At 51.2% G+C, this 22,731-nt stretch overlaps 2 protein-coding genes across 2 annotated transcripts; one reads left to right on the top strand and one right to left on the bottom strand.

Annotated features, from left to right (window-relative positions):
* Positions 1 to 1,582: 1,582 nt before the first annotated feature.
* Positions 1,583 to 2,401, bottom strand: ZNF524 (zinc finger protein 524; the record flags this gene model as incomplete). The annotated part of the gene is made up of 1 exon (XM_080704534.1): positions 1,583 to 2,401. The coding sequence occupies exon 1, from the start codon at positions 2,366 to 2,368 to the stop codon at positions 1,583 to 1,585; it is 786 nt and encodes a 261-aa protein (XP_080560660.1). The 5' UTR covers positions 2,369 to 2,401.
* A 2,481-nt stretch (positions 2,402 to 4,882) lies between these two features.
* Positions 4,883 to 18,373, top strand: FIZ1 (FLT3 interacting zinc finger 1; the record flags this gene model as incomplete). Its single annotated transcript, XM_080702378.1, has 3 exons — positions 4,883 to 4,962; positions 9,014 to 9,367; positions 17,177 to 18,373. Exons 2-3 carry the CDS (start codon positions 9,050 to 9,052, stop codon positions 18,371 to 18,373), a joined length of 1,515 nt encoding a protein of 504 aa, XP_080558504.1. The 5' UTR covers positions 4,883 to 4,962; positions 9,014 to 9,049.
* Between the last annotated feature and the right edge of the window lie 4,358 nt (positions 18,374 to 22,731).

The following is a 22,731-nucleotide window of genomic DNA, read 5'->3' as shown; positions in this document are numbered from 1 at the left end:
CCGCCCACAGGCTCCGGACATCCGGTTAAGGCACGCCCTAAGCGCCGGACTCGCGCCTGAGCCCCGCCCCTGGCTGCTAGCCACGCCCACCCAAGTAATCATTTATGGCTCCGCCCCCGAAATGCGCCCCCTCATTTGCTCCACTTCCACCGAGTTTCTCTTCTCACTCTTCAAGCCTTTAGAATTCCTTTCCCAAGCTCTGCCTTTAACCTCGTCCCCTGTAAGCCCCCGCCTCTCGGTTCCACTTAAACTGTACCCACCCCTTAGGTTTAGGCCTGCCTCCACCCCCATAGCATTTAAGCTGCAGGTCTCTTCTAACTTGTATGCTAGAGTTCTGCCTCGAACCTCTAAAGCATACCCTTAAATCAGTGGTGCTCTGAAAATGGCGACTCACAACAGTCAGCATCGGTTCCCTGCCCCACACCTACAGAATAGAAACCTGAGAGGTGGGGCCTTGAGATCAACGGGGATTTTTTTTTTTTTTTTTTTTTTTTTTTTTGTGGTACTAGGGATAGTACCCAGAAGCATTTTACCTCCGAACTACACCCCCAGCCCTATTTTTTATTCTTTATTCTGAGACAGGGGCTCACTAAGTTGCGGAGAACCTCACTAAGTAGCTGAGACTGGCTGCAAACTGGCAATCCTGACTCAGGCTCCCAAGTACTGGGATTACAAGCCTGTGCCACCAAGCTTTTGTTTTTTATTTCAAAACACAATTCTCAGCCGGGTGTGGTGGTGCACGCTTGTAATCCCAGTACTTGGGAGCCTGAGACCAGAGGATCGAGGTTCGAGGACAGCCTCAGCTACTTAGTGAGGCCCTTTGCAACTCAGCTAGACCATGTTTCAAAATAAAGAATAAAAAATCAGGCTGGGGAGTGTAGCTCGGAGGTAGAATGCCCCTGGGTTTCATCCCTAGTACCAAAAAAACCCGAAACCAAACACAATTCACTAAATTCTAACGAAACGATCAGTTCTGCTCACCTTAAACTCGGTGATTTCCCCCCTCATTTGTTGGTGCTGGTATCCAAACCCAGAGTTTCGCATATGCAAGACATCCTTACCTGAGTTTTTCCTTCCAAATTGTGGGTCTGAGGAGGCGGGGCAAAAGTGTGGGCTGCAGAATTTCTAATAATTTGGCTAAGATGGGGAGGGCTAACCTACAGTCACGTAGAAATTAAGAGTTGAATGTTTTACTTAGACTGGCTATTTACTAGTCTTAATTTGGTGTTTGGTGAAGAAGGGAGAGGGGGCAAAGACTTCTCCCCTGTCTTTTGGCATCGCATTAATGAGGCATGGGGTTTCTGGAATCCCACGCACTCCCATTAGGCAGTGTAGCCAAAGAACACTAGAAGGGAGAAGAGGCACCATCACGGAACACACACAGGAAGCCAGTAGGCAGGGATTTATTTCCATGGCCCCTGCCTCCAAGGGCCTGCTAGTCCGTGAGAAGGTGCCTGGAGGCTGCAGGACCCAGAAGCTTGAGTCCCCACCCTCAACCCCCTCCCACGATGGGAAGACCACCAAAGGCGAAGGTGCCCGTGCCTCCTTGCCCAGGCCCAGCAGTAACAGCCTGGGATGAGGGTCAGGCGGGCTCCTTCCCTTTGGAACCCTCCTCGTGCGCACCAGCTGTGGCCGGGATGCCCTCGTCGTCCCACGGCGGCTCAGGCCTTGGGTCCGGGGGACACAGGGGCACCCCCACGGTCTCCGGGTGCTTGCGTTTGGAATGGCGCCGGAGCGTATTGGCCTCGGTGAAGCGCAGCCGGCACACCGCGCACTGGTACGGGCGCTCGCCGGAGTGGACGCGGTGGTGGTGCGCCAGCTCGCCCGCCTCGCGGAAGCGGCGTGGGCACAGAGGGCACCGGAAGGGCCGGAGGCCGGCATGGATGTTGCAGTGCCGCCGGAGGTGGCTGGACCGCTTGAAGGTCTTGCCGCAATCCTTGCACTCGTGCGGCTTCAGCTCCGAGTGCGAGATGCTATGGCGCTCCAGATCGGAGAGGTAGGGGAAGGCTCGCAGGCACACCGGACAGAAATGCGGGGCTCTCCTGGGGGCAGAGCCCTGGGGCCCACCAGCCACCAACCCTTCCGACACTGTGTAGGGCACACCCTGATCATCAATCAACAGCAGATCGCTGCCGCCCCCGCTGCCCACAGGCGCTGTCAGCCCCTGCGCCTGCGGGGGCTCTTGCCCCGACTTGGGCGGGCGGCCCCGCTTGCGGGGAAGAGAGGCCTTGATCGTCCGATTTGAGGAGGCTCCCCCAGGAGGTCGGCCTCGGCGGCCCCGGGGAACAGGAGGAGGAAGTAAGGCCAGAGGTTTCTCTTCCTCCCCAGGCAAAGGCGAAGGCAACGGGTCTGGGCTGGGGGTGTCCATTGAGCAGTGAGGGGCTTGGGTCTGGGCACTGGAGCCGGCTAAGAGGAGAGAGGGGCAGCGTCAGTGCGGTAGGGCCTCAAGCACCCCCTATGCACCCCAATATCTCACCCATCCCTCTAAGTCCCTTGACACTAGTACGGTTGATGTTCACCCAGATGGACAATTATAGCCACGCTGGTAAGATAAATGGTTTTGTATGGGTTAGTAAACAGGCACTGCTCTGATACCCACAAATCCCCATGGTCCCCTAACCCTTCCTCTCCATCTAGGAGTTCAAGGTCAACATGAGACAAAATAAAGGAAAAAAGGGTCTCCATAACTTGCTGAGGCTGGGCTTGAACCTGAAATCCTACTGTCTCAGCCTCCCACGTACTGGAATTACAGGAATGTACCACCATGCCTGGCTTCAGAAATGTTCTGGGCACAGTTCTGAATGAAGAAGTGGGGAAAGGGTTGAGGACTGGAAGAGGGGAGTCCTTGGTGAAGCTGGACCCTGGTCTGTGCATGAGAAAATCTATCCATGTTGCTAAATCTGGATTCTGTAGTCAGGCATCCTGAGTTCAGATCCCGAGTTTGTCACTTCCTCTCTGTGTGGCCCTGGGCAAGGTGTTTACTTCTCTGAGTTCAATTAAGTCTTTCTCAACCTACTCACCCAGATGTGCCATGAGGATAATACACATAAAACTGTGCTCAGGAAACAAGTGTCATCATTAGCACCATGGGTAGCTAAGGCTCATACTAAGCCCTCAAATGAGGGTATGTCATTCCCACTTTGAAAACAGGGACACAGACATAGGAAAGCCTAGCTAGCCACCCGGGGTCCCTCTGCAGATCCCAAAGGACCCAGGTAATGAGTAGAAATGGACCCAAGGAGCCAGGGGCCATCCTGAGGTCTCTCAATACTGGGTTTGGATTCAGCTCTGCCAAAAATTAGCATGTCACACTTCTCTGGGCCAGTTTCCTCCTCTGTAAAAGGGATATACTTGGATTGTGGGGGGAGTTAATCAGAATAAGAAAGGGGCTCTAAACTGCCCCTAAAACCTGGAAGTACACAGTAAGCACTTTATAACTACAGCCACTACTACCAACCATTACCTTCCCTGCCCCACTCGTCCTGGGAGCATGGGAACAGTGCGCAACTGGAGGATGTGGCACAGCACTGCTAGAAGAGGGTACTGCAGGTGTCCCCGGTACCCTGGTAGACTGGCTTTCGACGGTGCTGGGAATGGAACCCAGGACCTTCAGCATGCTTGGCAACGCTCTACCACTGAGCTCCCCCGCGCCCTGCTCCCCCTTTTAATGGGCACACAGCCTGAGGTCCAGACAGAAGCAACCCTTCCAGGTCCATATGGCTGACTCCGGTGGGGAAACCTGGACCGGGAACTGGAAGGCGGGGGAGGGGGGAGCCTGGTCCCTCGACCCTCCCCCACACTCACTCCCCGCGGGAACGTGCCCGCGCGCGGGGCGGGCCCTGCGGGGGCGGCATCCAATGAGCGGCGCGGGGGCCGCGGGCCTCCAGGAGGGGGTCTGCGCGCGCGATCCCGGCGGCTCCGCGGGGCGCGAGGTCGGCGCGCGCAGGAGCGAGCGCGGGAGCAGGTGCTGGTGCGCGCCCCGGGCGCGCGCCCGGGCGCCCCTCCCCCTCCCCCCGCCCGGACCCCCGCCTCCCGGGTACCTCATTTGCATGCCGCCTGGGCTCGCAAGTGTGCGCGCGCGCGGGGGGCGACGGGCCGGCGCGTGGGAAGGGGCGGGGGCGAGGGGGCCCTGCCCCTCGGCGGCGGCGGGGCGGGGGCGGCGGCGCGCGGGCCGGCCCCGCCCCTGGGACCCGAAGCCGGCGGTCCCTCCCCCAGCCGCCCGCGCCCGCGCCCGCGGGGAACAAAGGGGCCTCTCTGGGTCCTAAGGCCCGGTCTTGCCGAGCAGGCCAACGCGCCTGCGCACCAGTTTCCTCGTTTGCCCGCAGTGGGAAATAATCTGCCACCACGTCTTCGACCACTTCGAAATGCCTTTCATCACACAAAGCACCCAACTGGGTGACCCAATCAAAGAGAGCTTCCGAATAGATGAGAATCGGGAAATGGCTGCTCAGTGCCCGTAACTAATATGGCGCCTGATAGCTTCGAAGCCCCACGGAGAGCTAAGTGGAGGAGATGGTGCCTGTTTGTTTTAATATCTGTAATGCAGTTGGAACACTTCGGTTTCTCTCTTCTTTCCGGACACACCTCGACATTCTACCAGGAGGAGTGCGGGGCTGGAAAAGGGAATAGTATCTGCCCTCATCTACGTTAGCACGGGCTAGCGTCGACATGGACCGCAGGGAGCCACGAGCCGACCTCGTTGCCCTTACTCTGTATGGCGCTGAGGCTGAACCTCAGCCCCGCCCCTCGCTTGCCCTCACCCAAGATGGCACCATCTGGCTTCTCTAACCTCTAGGGCTGGGAAAGAGGGAGAAGGGCGGGGTAGGGTGGAAAGGGGGAGCCAAGAGGGCGGTAGAAAGGGGGGTTACGAGGGGGAAGGGAGTCGAGGCGGAAGTCGAGGGGCCCCCCGGGTGGAAGTGACGCTGCCCCCGCTGCCCAAAATGTCGGCGCCCAGAGGGAGGTGTAAGTAATTAAAGAGGAAAGCCGACTAACTCCCACGGTCTCCCGGGGCCGAACCAGGCCTCCAGGACCTCGGACCCGTACAAGCGAGGTGGACTCGCCGGGTCCGGGCCCGCAGACCTGTCCCCGCCCTGGGTGCCCGAAGCCGCACCTTCCAGGGTCAGGGGGAGGGGCACAAACGGCCGGCTCTGGGGCCTGGGTCTCCGAGCTCACTGAGCTTGGGGGGGCCAGCTCCGCGGCCTGCGGGGTGCAGGAGGGGCGGGGCTTAGTGCCGGTGGGGGCGGAGCCGGGGAAATGGAGGCGTCTGATTGGGGTGGGGCATCGAACAGAAGTGGGCGGGGCTCGTTGGGAGGAGCGGGGCTCTGGGTGGAAGTGGGAGGGGTTTAATCAAAGGGTGGGATTTGTAGATGGGCGGGGACTAAAGAGGGTAGTGGGCGGGGCCTAGTTGAAGGGTGGAAGGAAGCTGAAGGGGTGAGATTTGGCCTGTGGCTTAGAGAAAGTGGGTAGGTACAGAGGGACTAGGTTCAGATGTGTAATTAGGAGTGTTTCAGTGGAGCTGTCAAGTCTATTTATTTGGAGGCATTCTACCTCCAAGCTACACCCCAGAACTACTTCATTTGGAAACAAGGTCTCGCTTAGGAACCTCTCTAAGTTGCTGAGGCTGGCCTAGAACTTTCAATCCTCCTGTCTCAGCCTCCTAAATCCTGGAATTACAGGTATACACCACCACGCCCTGTTTCTCGAGTCTATAATGAAGGGGAAAGGACTTTGGAGGGTATGGAAGGGGTTTACTAGCGAGTAAGAAAGGGTAGAGAAAGTGACATTACTGGAGTGAAGTGGTCTTGGAAAGGTAGGGCTTACTTGAAAAGTAAGTGCAGATCTTAGTAGAGTGACAAGCTTAGAAAAGTTGGATAATGTGGAAAGCATGTGGGACTGAAAGAGGAAACTAGGAACTTAAAGGATAGTAGTAATCTAAACAGTTCCCTTGTTGCATCTCTGTGGTGTGCTGGCTTACATAAGAACTTAGCACACAGTACCACAATTCTTTTTTGTGTGTTACTGGGAGTGGAACCCAGAGGCATTCTACCTCCAAGCTACACCCCCAGCCCTATTTTATATTCTTTATTTTGAAACAGGGTCTCACTGAGTTGCAAAGGGCCTAAGTAGCTGAAGCTATCTGTGAACCACTATCCTCCTGTCTCAGCCTCCCAAATGCTGAGATTACAAGCATGCACCACCATGCCTGGTTTAGTACCACAATATTTTTAAAATTTAATTTAATTTTTTTTTTTTGGTGGTACTGGGGGTGGAACCCAGGGGCTTTCTACCTCTGGGTTATACTCCCAGACATATATATATGGGAACAGGGTCTCACGAAGTTACTGAGAGCCTCACTAAGTAGCTGAGGCTGGCTTCGAACCCGTGTGATCCTCCTGTCGCAGCCTCCCAAGTGCAGGGATTACAAGTGTGTGCCACCACGCCCGGCTTTAGTACCACACTTTTTTTGTCTTTTGGTGGTACTGGGGATGGAACCCAGGGGCCTTCTACCTCTGGGCTATACTCCCAGACCTATTTTTAATATTTTATTTGGAAACAGGGGCTCTGGTGTCCAGTAAGCCAGCTAAGGCTAGCTTCGAACCTGCGTGATCCCCCTGTCTCAGTTTCCTAAGCACGGGGATTACAAGCATGCGCCACCACTCCCAGCTTTTAGTACCACAATTTTTTTATTTTTTATTTTTTATTTATTTTTTGGTGGTACTGGGGTTCCTGGAAGCCCTTCTACCTCCAGGCTAAACTCCCAGACCTATTTTTATATTTTTATTTGGAGACAGGGTCTCTTAAGCCAGCACAGCTGGCTTTGAACCTGCGTGATCCTCCTGTCTCCGCCTCCCAAGCACGGGGATTACAAGCGCGCCAACCACGCGGCTATATTTTTTTATTTTGAAACCAGGTCTCATTGAGTTGCAGAGGGCCTCACTAAGTAGCTGAGGCTGTCTACCTGTCCGCAAACTGCGATCCTCCAGTCTCAGCCTCCTGAATGCTGGGATTACAAGTGTGCGTCACCACGCCCGCTGAAGTATTCCCACTTTGAGGAGACTTTGGACTGCTTTTCTCTGAGGTTGCAGGACTAGTTCTAGTCTCTCAATCTTTGTCCCAAGTAGTCATCTTCAGTAGGTAGTTGTCTTCAAAGAAGTAGAAGTTAGGCTTTGGGGGGGTTTTTCCCTCTCAGGACCCCCTCCCCTTTTGGGGAGCTGTTCTTTCTCTTGCAGGTCGTGTTAGCCCTGAGAGAAGGCAGAGTGCAACTGAGGGCACGTGGCTCAGGCTACTCTTGGGTAGTGACCTGAAGGCCTCTGCTGGACAGCAAGGCTGACCAGGGCCCCTAGGGGTGACCTGCACCTCTTTTCTGGCAGATTGCGTGGACTCTGGGAGAAAGTAGTTTGCAACCGACGGCACTTGGCTCGGGCAACTCTCGGGTAGTGACCTAAAGGCAGCTACTGGACACCAGAGCCCCGACAGCCCCTTTGGGGTGTTTGGCCACTTTTTCCTATTCCCTTCTGGCAGATCGCGTGGACTCTGGAAGAAAGCAGCCTGCAACTGAAGGCAGTTCGGCTTGGGCTACTCTCAAGTATTGTCCTGAAGGCAGCTGCTGGACCCCAAGAGTTCCGACAGCCCCTTTGGGGTGTTCAGCCATCTTTCCTTATTCCCTGTTGCTTCCAATAAACCTTTTACTCCCCTTCAAAAAGAAAAAAAAAAGCCGGGCGTGGTGGTGCACGCTTGTAATCCCCGCGCTTGGGAGGCGGAGAAAGGAGGATCGCGCAGGTTCGAAGCCAGCCGCGCGCTGGCTTAGGAGACCCTGTTTCCAAAATGAAAATGTAAAAATAGGTCTGGGAGTGTAGCCCCGAGGTAGAAGGGCTTCCAGGAACCCCAGTACCACCAAAAAAAAAAAAAAAAAAAGAAAGGCTTTTGGAGAGAGAGTGACAGGGCAAGAAATATAAGATGTTCAGGGGACAGTGCAGGTATTCAGAAAGGAGTATCAAGAGCCAAGTGTGGTGATGCACACTTGTAATCCCAGTACTTGGGAGGCGGAGACAGCTTCAGCAAGTTAGACCCAGTTTCAAACTAAGGAATGCTCCAAGTGTGGTGGTTTAGTAATCCCAGTACTCGGGAGGCTAAGACAGGAGGATCACAGGTTTGCGACTAGCCTCAGCAAATGTGAGACCTTGTTTTTTTTGTTTGTTTGTTTTTTTGTTTTGTTTTTGTTTTTTTGCAGTTCCTGGGATGGAACCCAGGGGCATTCTACCTATGAGCTACACCCCCAGCCCTAGTTTTTACTCTTTATTTGGAAACAGGGTCTCACTAAGTAGCTGACACTGTCCACGAACCCAGATCCTCCTGTCTGTTTCCCCGAATAATGGGATTACAAGCATGTACCACCATTCTCGGCTGAGACCTTGTTTTAAAATAATTAGCCTGGTGTGGTGGCCCTCGCTTGTAATCCCCGCGCTTGGGAGGCGGAGACAGGAGGATCGCGCAGGTTTGAAGCCAGCCTTGCTGGTTTAAGAGACCCTATTTCCAAATAAAAAAGTATAAAAATAGGTCTGGGAGTGTAACCCGGAGGTAAAAGTGTTTACAGGAACCCCAGTACCACAAATAAATAAGTAAATAAATAAACAATTTAATATAGGGCTGGGGTATAGCTCGGAGTTAGAATGCCCCTGGGTTCCATCCCCACTACCAAAAAAAAAAATGTCGCAGGACCTAAGCTAGAGTGGAAGGGGATTAGGATCCAGAGATGCTTAATACACAGTCAGCAGAAGCGATTAGGAAGTCGTTAAGAAGTGGAGAAGTCGACTGGAAAAGAGGGAGGAAGGTTTATAAGAGTGGGAGGAGCTTTAAGAATGGTGGGCGTGACTTTGGGTAGTGGGCGGGGCTTACAAGTAGGAGGGCCCCCCCCCCCACAGGTGTTGGTTCTGTGAGCCCCAGGAGCCAGGAAAAGGAGGGCTGACCGGGAGGTGACCCCCTCACCTGCTTCCATGTCTCCTGCCCGCTGTAGAAAGAGCCCCCACCCACCATTGCACTGCCTGCCACCATGGATGATGCCCTGCTGCCTGCGCCCCCCACCCCTGCCCCAGCACCCGTGCCAGCACCAGCACCACCTGCCGCCGCCCCCCGCGTCCCATTTCACTGCAGCGAATGTGGCAAGAGCTTCCGCTACCGCTCAGACCTTCGGCGCCACTTTGCTCGGCACACGGCACTCAAGCCCCACGCGTGTCCGCGCTGTGGCAAGGGCTTCAAGCACAGCTTCAACCTAGCCAACCATCTGCGGTCGCACACCGGGGAGCGGCCTTACCGCTGCTCCGCCTGCCCCAAGGGGTTCCGCGACTCCACTGGCCTGCTGCATCACCAGGTGAGTCCCGAAGGCCCTCGCCGGCTTGTCCACTCCACTCGGCCAAAGGCAGCTTGGCCCGAAGCCCTGAGCTGCCTCCTGCCCAAAGAAAGTTTCTTCCCTGCTGGCGAAAGCGCCCTGAGCAGTCAAAGCAGGCCATAGTTCTTTCTAGTCACCACCCTCCACCCCGTACCCAGATCTTGCACGGTAAGTTGTGGCACTGACATGTCCTCCCTCTCATCCCGTGCTGATACCCCAAACACTAGCATCCCTAGCCCTGAGTTTATGCTTCCTTTCTTCAGTAGTTTAAAAATAGCTTTGCTATCAGCCGGGCGTAGTGGCGCACGTTTGTAATTCCAGCATTTGGGAGGCTGAGACCAGAGGATCGCGGTTCGCAGACAGCCTCAGCTACTTAGTGAGGCCCTCTGCAACTCTGTGAGACCCGGTTTCAAAATAAAGAATAACAAATAGGGCAGGAGGTGTCGCTCGGAGGTCGAATCCCCTTGGGTTCCACCCCCAGACCCGCAAAAAAGAAAAAAAAAATAGCTTTATCAACCCCAGCGTGATGGCACACGCTTGTAATCCCAGCATTAGGGAGGCTGAGGCTGGAGGATCGCGGTTCGCGGACAGCCTCAGCTACTTAGTGAGGCCTCTGCAACTCAGTGAGACCTGGTTTCAATTTAAAGAATAAAAAATAGGGCAGGGGGTGTAGCTCGGAGGTCGAATGCCCCTGGGTTCCATCCCTAGACCCTCCCCCCACCAAAAAATAGCTTTATTTGTTGGAGGTGTAGCTCAGTAGTACAGCATTTGCCTAGCATGCACAAGGCCCTGGTTTGTTCCCCAGCACTGCAATAATAATAATAGAGTCTGAAAGTATAGTTCAGTCCCTTAAATTCCATACTAAAAATTAAATTATTAAATTATGATGTGAGACTAGTATACCAAAAAATTAATTAATTAAAAAATTAAAGTTGGACATAGCTTGCCTGTAATCCCAGTACTTGGAGGCTGAGACAGGAAGATCACAGGTTCAAAGGGAGCCTCAGCAATTTGGCAAGGCTTCTAGTAACTTAGCAAGACCCTATTTCCAAATTAAAAAAAAAAAAAAATGCTGTCAGCTGGGCATGGTGGCACAAGACTGTAATCCTAATACTTGGGAAGCTGAGACAGGATGATCACAGATTTAAGGACAGCCTCAGCAATTTAGCAAGACCCTGTTTCCAAGTAAAAAGGGCTGGAGGTGTAGCTCAGAGGTAGTATGCCAGTAGGTTTAATCCTCAGAACCAAATACAATAAAATAAAAATAACTTTATCACATATGCATGTAATTCTTTTATTGCACAATTATGTTGGGTGCTTTCTCTGAACCCATCACTGAGGTTGCCAAGGTAAAATCAATAACGTCTGTGCCTTCAGAGAACTTAACATTTGTTTGAAAGCTGTCAGTAGCCAAATAGATGATAAACAAGAAAGTCATTTCACAGACAAGAATGTCTCAGAAAGGGAGAAGTGTTCGGAAGGAAATAATAATTTTAAAAAATCAGATGAGTAGGAGTAAAGGAGGAAGAGCTACTTGAGACAGGGCGGCAAGGTCAGAGCAGGCCAGTGCTTGAGCTCAGACATGAAGGATGAGGAGGCCCCGGGAGGAGCGTCCCAGGCAGGAAGGATAGGTGTGCCGAGACCCTGAGGTAGGAAGGAGCTTGGTGTGATCGAGGACTGATGGGAGAACAGATGGGTGCAGCAGAGCCAGCTTGGGACGGTGGAAGGAGATGAGGTGGGAGGGGGCAGTGGCTGACACACCTCCAGCTTCTCAGCCCTTGTAGAGTTGGGATTTCATGGCCGTGTGCCGGACGTGCTGCAAAGGTAAGTCAAACTTGACCTGTGTTGTTGGCTTTCCACACCTGGCCCTTCCTCTCTATCGGTCCATATGGCCTCCACCTCAGGCCGGATGACAAGGAGTTCCTTGCCTCCATGTGACATTCACAGCCCTCTGAGGCCTCAGCCCCACTTATCAGTAGGTTATCACCCAACTGAAGCATTTAATGAGTACCTACTGTATGCAGGTACTGTGTTAGATTGTTTGGGAAAAAGAAAAACAGGGTAGCAAAATAGATACAGCATCCCCCTTTCAACGCCTCCTAGCACCAGCAGTCTAGTGACAAAGTTATTAACGAAATAAGCAGGTTAGAGCCAGGCATGATAGCACACCCTTGTAATTCCAGTACTTAGAAGACTGAGATGAGCCGGGCGTGGTGGCGCACGCTTGTAATCCCCGCGCTTGGGAGGCAGAGACAGGAGGATCGCGCAGGTTCGAAGCCAGCCGCGCTGGCGTAAGAGACCCTGTTTCAAAAATATAAAATAGGTCTGGGAGTGTAGCCCGGAGGTAGAAGGGCTTCCAGGAACCCCAGTTCCACCAAAAAAATTTTTAAATAAATAAAAAATAAATAAAATAAAAAATAAATAAAAAAGAAGACTGAGATGAGAGGCTTGCAGGTTTGAGGCTAGCCTTAGCAACATAGCAAGACAGTCAGCAACCTAACAAGACCCTGTTTCAAAATAAAGGCTGGGAGTAGAGTTCAGAGGTAGAATGCTCCTGGGTTCAGTCCCTAGTATAAGTAAAATAAATAAATAAATAAGTAAATAAATAAGTATCCTGCAGAGAGACGATCAGTTTACTGAAAAAGAGAATAGACTTCCCTGTACCACGGTGTACTGCAGTGATATGGCCATGTTTGGAGCCAGAATGGAAGATGGGCAGCTTTCCTGGCTCTGTCTTCAGACCCATGTCCGTGGCAGACATTACTAACCACATTACAGAACTCTCTCATCCACTGACAATCCTTTTTCCTCTTCTCCAAAGGCCTCCAGGCAGACATTACAAATCAATAGGCTTAGCTTGGCATGGTGGCACACACTATAATCCCAGTAGGACCCCAGGTTCAGGGCCAGCTTCAGCAACTTAGTGAGACCCTGTTTTTCTTCTTTCTTTCTTTCTTTCTTTCTTTCTTTCTTTCTTTCTTTCTTTCTCCCTTTCTTTCTTTCTCCCTTTCTTTCTTTCTTTCTTTCTTTCTTTCTTTCTTTCTTTCTTTCTTGTAGTACTGGGGGTGGAACTCAGGGGTATTCTACCTCTGACCTACACCTCTAGCCCAACTTTTTATTCTTTATTTTGAAACAGGGTCTCACTGAGTTGCAAAGGGCCTCACTAAGTAGTTGAGGCTGTCCACAAACCGATCCTCTTGTCTCAGCCTCCTAAATGCTGGGATTACAAGTGTAAGCTACCACGCCCAGCCTTCTTTTTAAAAATTTTTTGCATTATTAGGGATTGAACCCAGGAGCATCCTACCTCTGAACCACACCCCCAACCCTACTTTTTAGTCTTTATTTTGAAACAGGGTCTCACTGAGTTACAAAGGGCAGTACACACACACACACACACACACACACACACACACACACACACAATCAATCGGCTCTACAATAAAAAAAAAAATACTCTTCCTGGCCAGGAGTGGTGACACATGCTTGTAATCCCAGCATTTGGGAAACAGAGAGCAGAGGATCATGGATCATGGACAGCCTCAGTGACTTAGCGAGGCCCTTCACAACTCAGTGAGACTCTGTTTTTGAAAAAGTAAGGCCAGGCATGGTGGTGCACGCTTGTAATCCCAACACTTGGGAGGCTGAGACAGGATCGCACAGGTTCGAAGCCAGCCTCAGTTACTTAGTGAGGCTCTCAGCAACTTAGTGAGACCCTGTTTCCAAATGAAGTATAAAATAGGTCTGGGAGTATAGCCCGGAGGTAGAAAAGCCCCTGAGTTCCACCCCAGTACCACCAAAACCAAAACAAAACAAAAAACCCTAAAAATAAAAAGATTAAAAGAGCCAGGCATGGTGGCGCACATTTGTAATCCCAGCATCTGGGAGGCTGAGACAGGAGGATTGTGGTTTGCGGACAGCCTCAGCTACTTAGGCCCTTTACAACTCAGTGAGACCCTATTTGCAAATAAAGAATAAAAAATAGGGCTGAGGGTGTAACTTGGAGGGAGATGCCCTTGGGTTTCATCCCCAGTACCGCAAAAAAAAAAAAAAAAAAAAAAAAAAAACACGAAAAAAGAAAAAGACTAAAAAAAATAGGGCTGGGGGTGTCACTCTGAGGTACAATGCCCCTGGGTTCCATCTCCAGTACCACAAAACAAAACTCTGTTTTTTCAAGCTCTAAGGTTGAATGTCAGTAGAGACAGGAGTATCACAATTATGAAGCCAGACTCGGAAATTTATTGAGACCCTCAGCAGCTTAGTGAGACCCTGCTTCAAAATAAAAAATATGCCAGGCTTGGTGGCACATGCTTGTAATCCCAGTACTTGGGAAGATGAGACAGAAGGATCACAGATTTAAGGACAACCTCAGTAAGTTCTGAGACTCTCATCAACCTAGCAAGACCCTATTTCAAAATAAAATAGGGCAGAGGGTATAGTTTGGAGGTAGAATGCCCCTGAGTTCATCCTCAGTACCACAAAAAAGAAAGAGAGAGAGGGAGGGAGGGAGGAAGGAAGGAAGCAAGGAAGTAAGCAAGCTGGGTGTGGTGGCGCATGCTTGTAATCCCAGCATTTGGGAGCCTGAGACCGGAGGAGGCTCTGAGGATCATGGTTCGCAGACAGCCTCAGCTACTTAGTGAGGCCCTTTGCAACTCAGTGAGACTATGTTTCAAAATAAAGAATAAAAAATAGGACTTGGGGTATAGCTCAGAGGTAGAATGCCCCTGGGTTCCATCCCCAGTACCACAATAAAAATAAAATAAAATACCTGGGTAGGGGGAGTTCTGGGCACGGTGGCACACACCTGTAATTCTAGTATTTGGCAGGCTGAAACAGGAAGAATACAGATTTGAGACCAGCCTTAGCAACTTAGACTTTGAGCAGCCTAGTGAGACCTTGTTTCAAAACAAAAAAATTAAAATAAGGCTGGGGGCTGTAGTTTGAAGGTAGAATGCCCTTGGGTTCAATCTCCAGTACCAAAAAAAGTATCACATAACTCTCACTATCATGTACAGTTACAATGCAGCAATAATTTTTTTTTTTTAAATCTAAACCTCAGCCGGGACTGGTGATGTGCACCTGTCATCCCAGTACTTGAGAAGGATCATAAGTACAGAAGGATCATAAGTTCAAGATTAGCCTCAGCAACTTAGATTCTCAGCAAAAAAATGCTGGGGGTATTACTCCTGTGTTCAATTCCCCGTACCACACACACAAAAAAAAATTCTAAATCTCAATTCTTTCATTGTATCACCATGGTTCAGGTGCTGAATAGCAGGTATGGCTACTTTATTGGACAGTGTGTGGGTGTAGGAGATGTCCATCATTGCACAAAGGTCTATTGGACAGCTCTGCTCTGGAAAGTTCAAGTTTCATTTACCTTGAAAAGCTACTTCCCACATCAGGTGATTATGAAAGCCCTTCATTATCACTTCCTCCTAATATGTGCTGGTTTAAAGGATGCAGAAAGATTCCTCAGTAATCTTATTTTTCCTGTATTGAGTAGTTATTTTGTGAGGATTTCCCCTGTCCTACAGTAGCACTGTGAGTTGGCTGATCTCACTGTGCCCATTGCACAGGGGGAAAGCAGAGGTTAAAAGATGCAAAACCAGTTGGGCATTGTGGCACATACTTGTAATCCCAGTACTTGGAAGGCTGAGATGGGAGGATTGCAGATTCATGGCCAGCCTCAACAACTTGTGAGGCTCTCCACAACTTAGTGAGACCCTCTTTCAAAATAAAGAATTAAAAAAAAAAATGGGGCTGGAGGTAGAATGCCCCTAGGTTCAATCCTCAGTACAAAAAAAAAAAAAAAAAAAAAAAAAAAAAGCAAAACCTCTTGCCTGAGGTACTATAGAGTAGAAGACAGAGCTGGGATTTGTTTTTGTTTTTGTTTTGGTGCTGAGGGTTGAATCCAGAGGCATTCTACCAAGCTATACCCCAGTCCAATATTTTTATTTGGAAACAGGGTCTCACTAGGTTGCTGAGAGCCTCTCTAAGTTGCCAAGGCTTGTTTTGAACCTGTGATCCTCCTGTCTCACTGGGATTACAAGCATGTGCCATCATGCCCAGCTCCAGAGCTGGGAGTGTGTGTGTGTGTGTGTGTGTGTGTGTGTGTGTGTGTGTGTGTGTGTTACTAGGGATGGAACCCAGGCACTTTCTACCTCCAGGCTACACTCCCAGACCTATTTTATATTTTATTTGGAAAAAGGCCTCACTAAGTTGCAGAGAGCCTCACTAAGTAGCTGAGGCTGGCTTCCAACCTGCCTGATCCTCTGTCTCAGCCTCCTAGACCTGGGATTTGAACCCAGACCTGCTAGTGCCCAGAGTCCTAGTCCTTAACCACTGTCCCAGGGAGTCAACCCCTAAGTAGGATGGTTGAAGAGGAATAAGAGTTAGCCTCTAGTGGTAGTGGCCCATTCCTGCAGTCTCAGGAATTAGGAATCTGAGACAGGAGGATGGCAGGTTCAAGGCCAGCCTAATAACTTAGGACCTGTTGTTAAGGTCGAGAGACGCCCCTTCCCCGACAACAGAGAACTCACCAGAAGCTGTAAAGCACAGGCAGGGTTTATTGTAGCGCCGCAGAAACTGGCATGCCAGGGTCTAATCTCCTTAACCAGCACACAGGCCAGTCCTCAGAGAAGAGACCCCGACCACATTTCAAGCTCTACATTTATAGTTGCAGAAGGGGTATTCACGTGGGGTTCATATCTATTCAAGAAAGCTTGGGAAAGGATGTGGATGTTAGGAGGTTATCTCCTTTGTACCGGGTGCGAGTCCAGATTCAAGAAAGCTTGGGACAGGATGTTAGGATGTTATCTCCCTTGTACCGGGTGCGAGCCCAGATAAGGGAGCGACACAGGCAGGCTTTGAGTTTTCTACTTTTAAACGTAAAAGAAACAACTCTTCTAACATTTTCTAATAACAAAGCAGGTATGGAATAAGCAAACAGTTCTACAGAAGCAGTTTTATAGAAGCAGGAGCTTGCAAGTTTCCTCTAACTTAATTGTATCTCTTAACATCCCAACAACATCTTAATTTTATAAGGAGAAGAGGGCTGGCTCTAGGGGATACAGGTTTTAGATGAATTAACTAGTAACAATAGCTGTGTGAGAGTAAAGCCAAAGGACTAGTCTCAAAAAAACCAACTTTTTGATTTACACTTAATAGTAAACTCCTGTGACTGCTCATCACTTCTCAAGCAGTTTATCATGCCAATAAGTTTCCTGAGAGATGTCTATGTGGGGAAGGACCTTCAGCGAGAGGGCCGGGGCTGCTTCCGACCTTGAAGGCAACTGGGCAAGACTCATAGCTCACTGATTAGAGGAAGTGTGCTTGCCTCCCAGCCTGGCATTCCAAGCTGCTTCTCAGGAGCCAGAGTTGCTTCGTTAACCCTTTAAGCAGAAGCCTGCATCTCAGTACTCTCACAATGTATGATTACAATTCACCAATTAAAAGGGGAGGGGGCTGGCTCTCACAGGCAGCGCTCTTACACTGTATCTAAAAAGGGCCGGGGACAGCTCAGAGGTAGAAGTCCCCTGTGTTCAACCCCCAGTACCAAAGGGGGTAAAAAAGCCAAGAAGTTTCCCAGCTCGAGGGAACAGCGTCTGTAAAGGTTCTCAGGTGGAAGGGACTAGGCCCTCATGGCCCAAAGCAGAGGTTTTGAGAAAGTTGAAAAGGGGTGGGACTTAGGCGCTGCGGTCAAGAGCTGGGCGGCCTCCCTGTGGAAGCCCAAGAATCCATGCGCGGGATAGATCCTGCGGCCTGAGGTTGTGCTCTTCTTCCCGCTCCCAGGTTGTCCACACTGGTGAGAAGCCCTACTGCTGCCTGGTCTGCGAGCTTCGCTTCTCCTCGCGCTCCAGCCTGGGCCGCCACCTCAAGCGCCAGCACCGCGGTGTGCTCCCTGCCCCATTGCAGCCCAGCCCGGGCCTGCCGGCCTTGAGCGCCCCCTGTTCCGTCTGCTGCAACGTAGGGCCCTGTTCTGTGTGCGGGGGTGCAGGGGCCAGCAGCGGAGAGGGCCTGGAGGGCGCGGGCCCGGGCGCCGGCAGCTGGGGCCTGGCAGAAGCTGCAGCCGCAGCCGCGGCCTCCTTGCCCCCGTTTGCCTGCGGCGCCTGTGCGCGGCGCTTCGATCACGGCCGCGAGCTCGCAGCCCACTGGGCCGCACACACCGACGTGAAACCCTTCAAGTGCCCGCGCTGCGAGCGCGACTTCAACGCACCCGCGCTGCTGGAGCGGCACAAGCTGACCCACGACCTGCAGGGCCCGGGTGCGCCCCCCGCGCAGGTGTGGGCCCCAGGGGCCAGCGCCGGGCTTGAGACGGTGCGCGAAGGTGGCGCAGCAGAGGCCGGCGATGCGCCGCCAGCTTGGGACGGCGGGCTGCTCCTGGCCCCTGCGGGAGGTGGCGTGCCTGAGTTGGGGGGGCTGCTCCCTGATGGCGGCGGGGAGGCCCCTGCTCCCGCCACGGCTGCCGAGCCTTCGGAAGAAACCCTGTACCAATGCGACTGTGGGACCTTCTTTGCGTCTGCGGCGGCCTTGGCCAGTCACCTGGAGGCGCACTCGGGCCCAGCCACATATGGCTGCGGCCACTGCGGGGCGCTGTACGCGGCGCTGGCGGCCTTGGAGGAGCACCGGAGGGTCAGCCACGGAGAAGGCGGCGGAGAGGAGGCGGCAGCAGTGGCCCCGGGGCGGGAGCCCACGTCTGGGGAGCCCGCGTCCGGCTCAGGCCGCGGCAAGAAGATCTTCGGCTGCTCTGAGTGCGAGAAACTGTTCCGCTCGCCCAGAGACCTGGAGCGGCACGTGCTGGTGCACACCGGTGAGAAGCCATTCCCATGCCTAGAGTGCGGCAAGTTCTTCCGCCACGAGTGCTACCTCAAGCGCCACCGGCTGCTGCATGGCACCGAGCGGCCCTTCCCTTGCCACATCTGCGGCAAGGGCTTCATCACACTAAGCAACCTCTCCAGGCATCTGAAGCTGCACCGGGGTATGGACTGAATAGCCTGGCCTTGTGCCCTCAACCTGACCAACCAACCCCAGGGATGGGACTACCCCCTTCCCCCACGGGGGACCTTGGAACTTCGTGAAAGTGAGGCCCCAGCCCTCTGAGTCCTGCACTGAGCCCTGAAATGTGGTCCCTGCTAGGAGAGACGTAGCCACCTAGCACGCACGCCCCCCCAGCTGGGGGACCACAAAGAGATAGACCTCTCAGTGAAGGGGTCAGAAACATAATCACTAGGGGATCCGAAGAGACTCCTGAGCTTGAGACCCCAGGAATGCGTGTGGACACTCCCAAATCAACAGGCCTCTAAGATGTGGGGACATAAGAATGAGAAATGGGTCTCCACAAGTATGTCTCGTCTAAGGATCAGAGGTGGGGACCTCCAAGGGAAGACTGCCCTGGTGCTTGAGAGCCATCATTCCCAATAACCTTCATCTGGGGATGCAGGGGCCAGTCCCCGACATCTCCCTGGATCCCCTTCCAAATATTACCCACCAGTTACTGGTGACCCCAGATAACGGATAGAGCCGAAATCTGCCTTTCCACCATTTCATTCCCTGTGCTAAAAGAGGACCAGGTTCGATGGCCCTGGCCTTCAGCTACCCGAAGCTCCAACCAGGTCTCCCTCCCCTATTGCGGAATGGATCGACCCTAGCAATCTTCCTTGCCCTGGAACACTAGAATAGACTGGTCTGAAATCCCCCTGTCCAGTAGGATGGACTGAACCAGATGCACACCCCTGTCCACTGGAATGGGCTAATCTAGGTTGTGGCTGGCCCCACCCTCATTAGAGCAATAGGGCAGACACTCCCTTGTCCTGAAGAGTGCTTTGGCCCACCTTATTCTCCATCCTGTGACCTCACTAAAGTGGAGGTGGTGGACACTGGGGTCCCCCCCCCCTACTCTAGCACCAGTCTTTCTTTCTTTCTTTCCAGTCTCTGTCCATTTGTCTGTCTCTGTGTTCCTCTCAACCTCAAGGGGAAGGGGGCACTGGCCAGGGGGCCCTCCCCTGTGAGCCTGGACCTCGCCCCTCTTCCCCAGTGTCTCCAGGACCCCAATAAACCTTGTCCTGTCAGTCACTGTTGTTTCTCTCTTTCTCTTTTTAAGTACTAGAGATTGAATCAGGAGTATTCCACTGCTGAGCTACACCCCTAATCCTATTTTATTTTTTATTTTGTAACAAGATCTAAGTTCCTAGGGTCTCACTGAGGTGCTGAGAGTAGCCTCAAACCTTCAATCTTCCTGTCTCAGCCTCCCAAGTACTGAGACTACAGGTGTGCACCGCCACTCCCGACCTGTCTCATCTTCTAATTCCTCTGCAGAGGAATGGGGATCTCTCCCTCCAGGACTTAAAAATGGACCTCCAAAAGAGAGATAGATCCTTGCTCCCTCTTGAGAAGTCTTGAGACCTTCACCTCAATGAAGCCTTATCCCTTTAATACAAGATCCAACAGATGAACAAGCCCCCTAGAAATTAGACACTCCCTTTAGAAGCCATCAATCCCACAGGACACATGCCTTGAAAACCAAACTGTCTCCTCCAGGGACTCTAATGAAGAGACCCAGGGCCCTTAAACTTTACCTCAAGGGAAATGTAAGAGTACCTTAAATCCTAAGTGAAGCCGACTTCACATGGAGGCACACTTGTAATCCCAGTACTTGAGAGACTGAGACAGGAGGATCTCAGGTTCAAAGCCACCCTCAGCAATTTAGTGAGGCTCTCAGCACCTAGTGAGACCCTGTTTCCAAATCAGAAGTAAAACCGGACTGAGGGTGTAGCTTGGAGGTAGAATCCCTCTGGGTTCTATCCCCAGTACAAATCATAAACAAGACCCCCTACAACAGGGACTGCCAATCAGAGAAAAGGTCTCTTGCTTGGCTAGATTGCATTCATATGTGGAGTGTTTATTCTGACTCAGGCATTGTAACCCTTCTGGGGAATCCCACAGTGAAGAAAAAAAAAAATAGACAATCCTGGCTCTGGATATTCTAGAGCGTAGGCGGTGGAGATGAGGGAAAGAGGAATCAATGACATGAAGAAGGTTCAGGTGTGGTGGCACATGCCTGTAATCCCAGTACTTGGGAGGCTGAGCCAGAAGGATCACGGGTTCCAGGACAGCCTCAGCAAATAGTGAGACTCTTATCAACCTAGCAAGACCCTGTTTAAAAATAAAAATAAAGTAGGGCTGAGGGTGTAGCCTGAAAGTAGAATGCCTCTGGGTTCAACACCCAGTACTCCAAAAGAAAGAAGGAAGAATGAAAGAAAGAAAGAAAGAAAGAGGAAAGAGCAAGCAGAGCATGGTGGCATATTCCTGTAATCTCAGTACTTGGGAGGCTGAGAATTACTTAAGTCAAAATTACTATGAAGTCAGACAGTAAAAACCTGATACATGAGAGCAATATTCTTTGTATACCATGTTGGAAAGAAACCCAAACTAAATTTATTCTTAAGATTTATTTCTTAAGATGCATTGTGGGGGGGGGAGATGCATTGTGGGTAGTGAATCATATAAAAAAAAAAAGCAAGGAAAACAGTATAAAAAAAACATTAAAAAAAAAAAAAACAGGATAGGGGGATTGGACCGCTAAGCTCAGGAGGACACACGAGGGAAGGTTCTACAATTGTTGAAAACCAGCAGTGGCTTTTTTTCTTAATCTGGGGGTCATTTATTTTGTGGTGTGGATTGAAACTGGGGAACAGGGAGGGTTCTACCTCTGAGCTACCCCCTCAGCCCTTAAATTTCTTTTTTTTTTTTCTTTATTTTTAAATAGAGCCTCAGTAAGTTGCTGAGGGTTTGACTAAATTGCTGAGGCTGGTCTCAAACCTGTGATCCTCCTGTTTTAGCCTTCCAAGTACTGGGATTACAGGCTTGTACCACTGTGCCTGGCTTGGGTTCATATTATTTGTTCAGTTGTTTGCATGGTGTGCCTTGTGCTTCTGACATTTCACAAGGGGTAAAATATTAAAGAAGAAGATATTCAGGGGAAAACACAAGTAACAATTTGGAGCTCAAGAAAGACTGGCTGACATCCCCAATGACCAATTTGAAAGGGAACCTTTTGGGAACCAAGTCTCCGGGGACACCAGACCTTAGAGATACTCTTCCCTGCTCCACTACGGCAGGCCAGGAATCACTCTTAATTTCGTGTCGGGGTTTAAAAAAAAATCGTCATAGTTGGAAAAACAAGGTCCCACTCCCTAGCTACAGGCACCGCCCCCAGGGACAAGGCCCGCCCACCTGGAGGCCAGCTCAGCCTACCTGACCACTCCCGGAAAGGTGCCAGGGTTGTCATGGAGATGGCTGGCAGCCCGGAGCGAAGAATAGGGACCTGCGGAGGTGGAGGCTCCCACCCACCTCACCTGAACCACAACCCTTACTCTCTTGCTACGCCGCGAAAAGGCCTCATTTCCTCGGAGTGCCTCCCAAATGTGGGCGCTGGGGCTAGCAGTTGTATCTACCTCCATTCCCATTCTCATTCATTCTCATTCTCTCTCTTCTCTCTCTCTCTCTCTCTCTCTCTCTCTCTCTCTCTCTCTCTCTCTCTCTCTCTCTCTCCACACATGCACATGCGCGTGTTTTACTGGGGATTGACCCAGGGGCGTTCTATCTTTGAGCTACACCCAGGCGTTTGTTTTGTTTTGTGGTGCCGGTGCTTGGGATTGAACTCAGGAGCATTCTACCCAAGCCCAATTTTTAATTTTTTTAATTTTAATTTTAATTTTTTTGCGGGTCTGGGGCTGGAACCCAGAGGTATTTGACCTCCGAACTACAAGCCCTGCCCAATTTTTTATTTTTTATTTTGAAACAGGGTCTCACTGAGTTGCGAAGGGCCTCACTAAGTAGCTGAGGCTGTCCGCGAACCTCGATCCTCCGGTCTCAGCCTCCCGAATGCTGGGATTACAAGCGTGAGCTACCACGCCCGGCTAATTTTTATTTTTATTTATTTATTTATTTATTTATTTATTTATTTATTTATTTATTTTTTACTTACTGGGGATGGAACCCAGGGGCATTCTATCTCCGAGCTACACCCCCAGCCCTATTTTTTATTCTTTATTTTGAAACAGGGTCTCACTGAGTTGCAAAGGGCCTTACTAAGTAGCTGAGGCTTTCCACTAACCACAATCCTCCTGTCTCAGCCTCCCAACTGCTGAGATTACAAAAGTGTGCCACCATGCGGGGCTTATTCTTTCTTTTGAAACAGAGTTTCACTAAATTGCACAGAGCCTCACTAAGTAGCTGAGGCTGTCTGCAAACCCAGATCCTCCTATCTCAGCCTCCCAAATACTGGGATTACAAGCGTGTGCCACCATACACAGCCCCGAGTCCTATTTTTAATTTTAATTTTTTAT

The sequence above is a fragment of the Muscardinus avellanarius genome (assembly GCF_963383645.1).
Source record: "Muscardinus avellanarius genome assembly, chromosome: 10".
In the NCBI taxonomy this organism is placed as follows: Eukaryota; Metazoa; Chordata; class Mammalia; order Rodentia; family Gliridae; genus Muscardinus; species Muscardinus avellanarius.
This window is presented reverse-complemented; position numbering and strand designations above follow the sequence as displayed.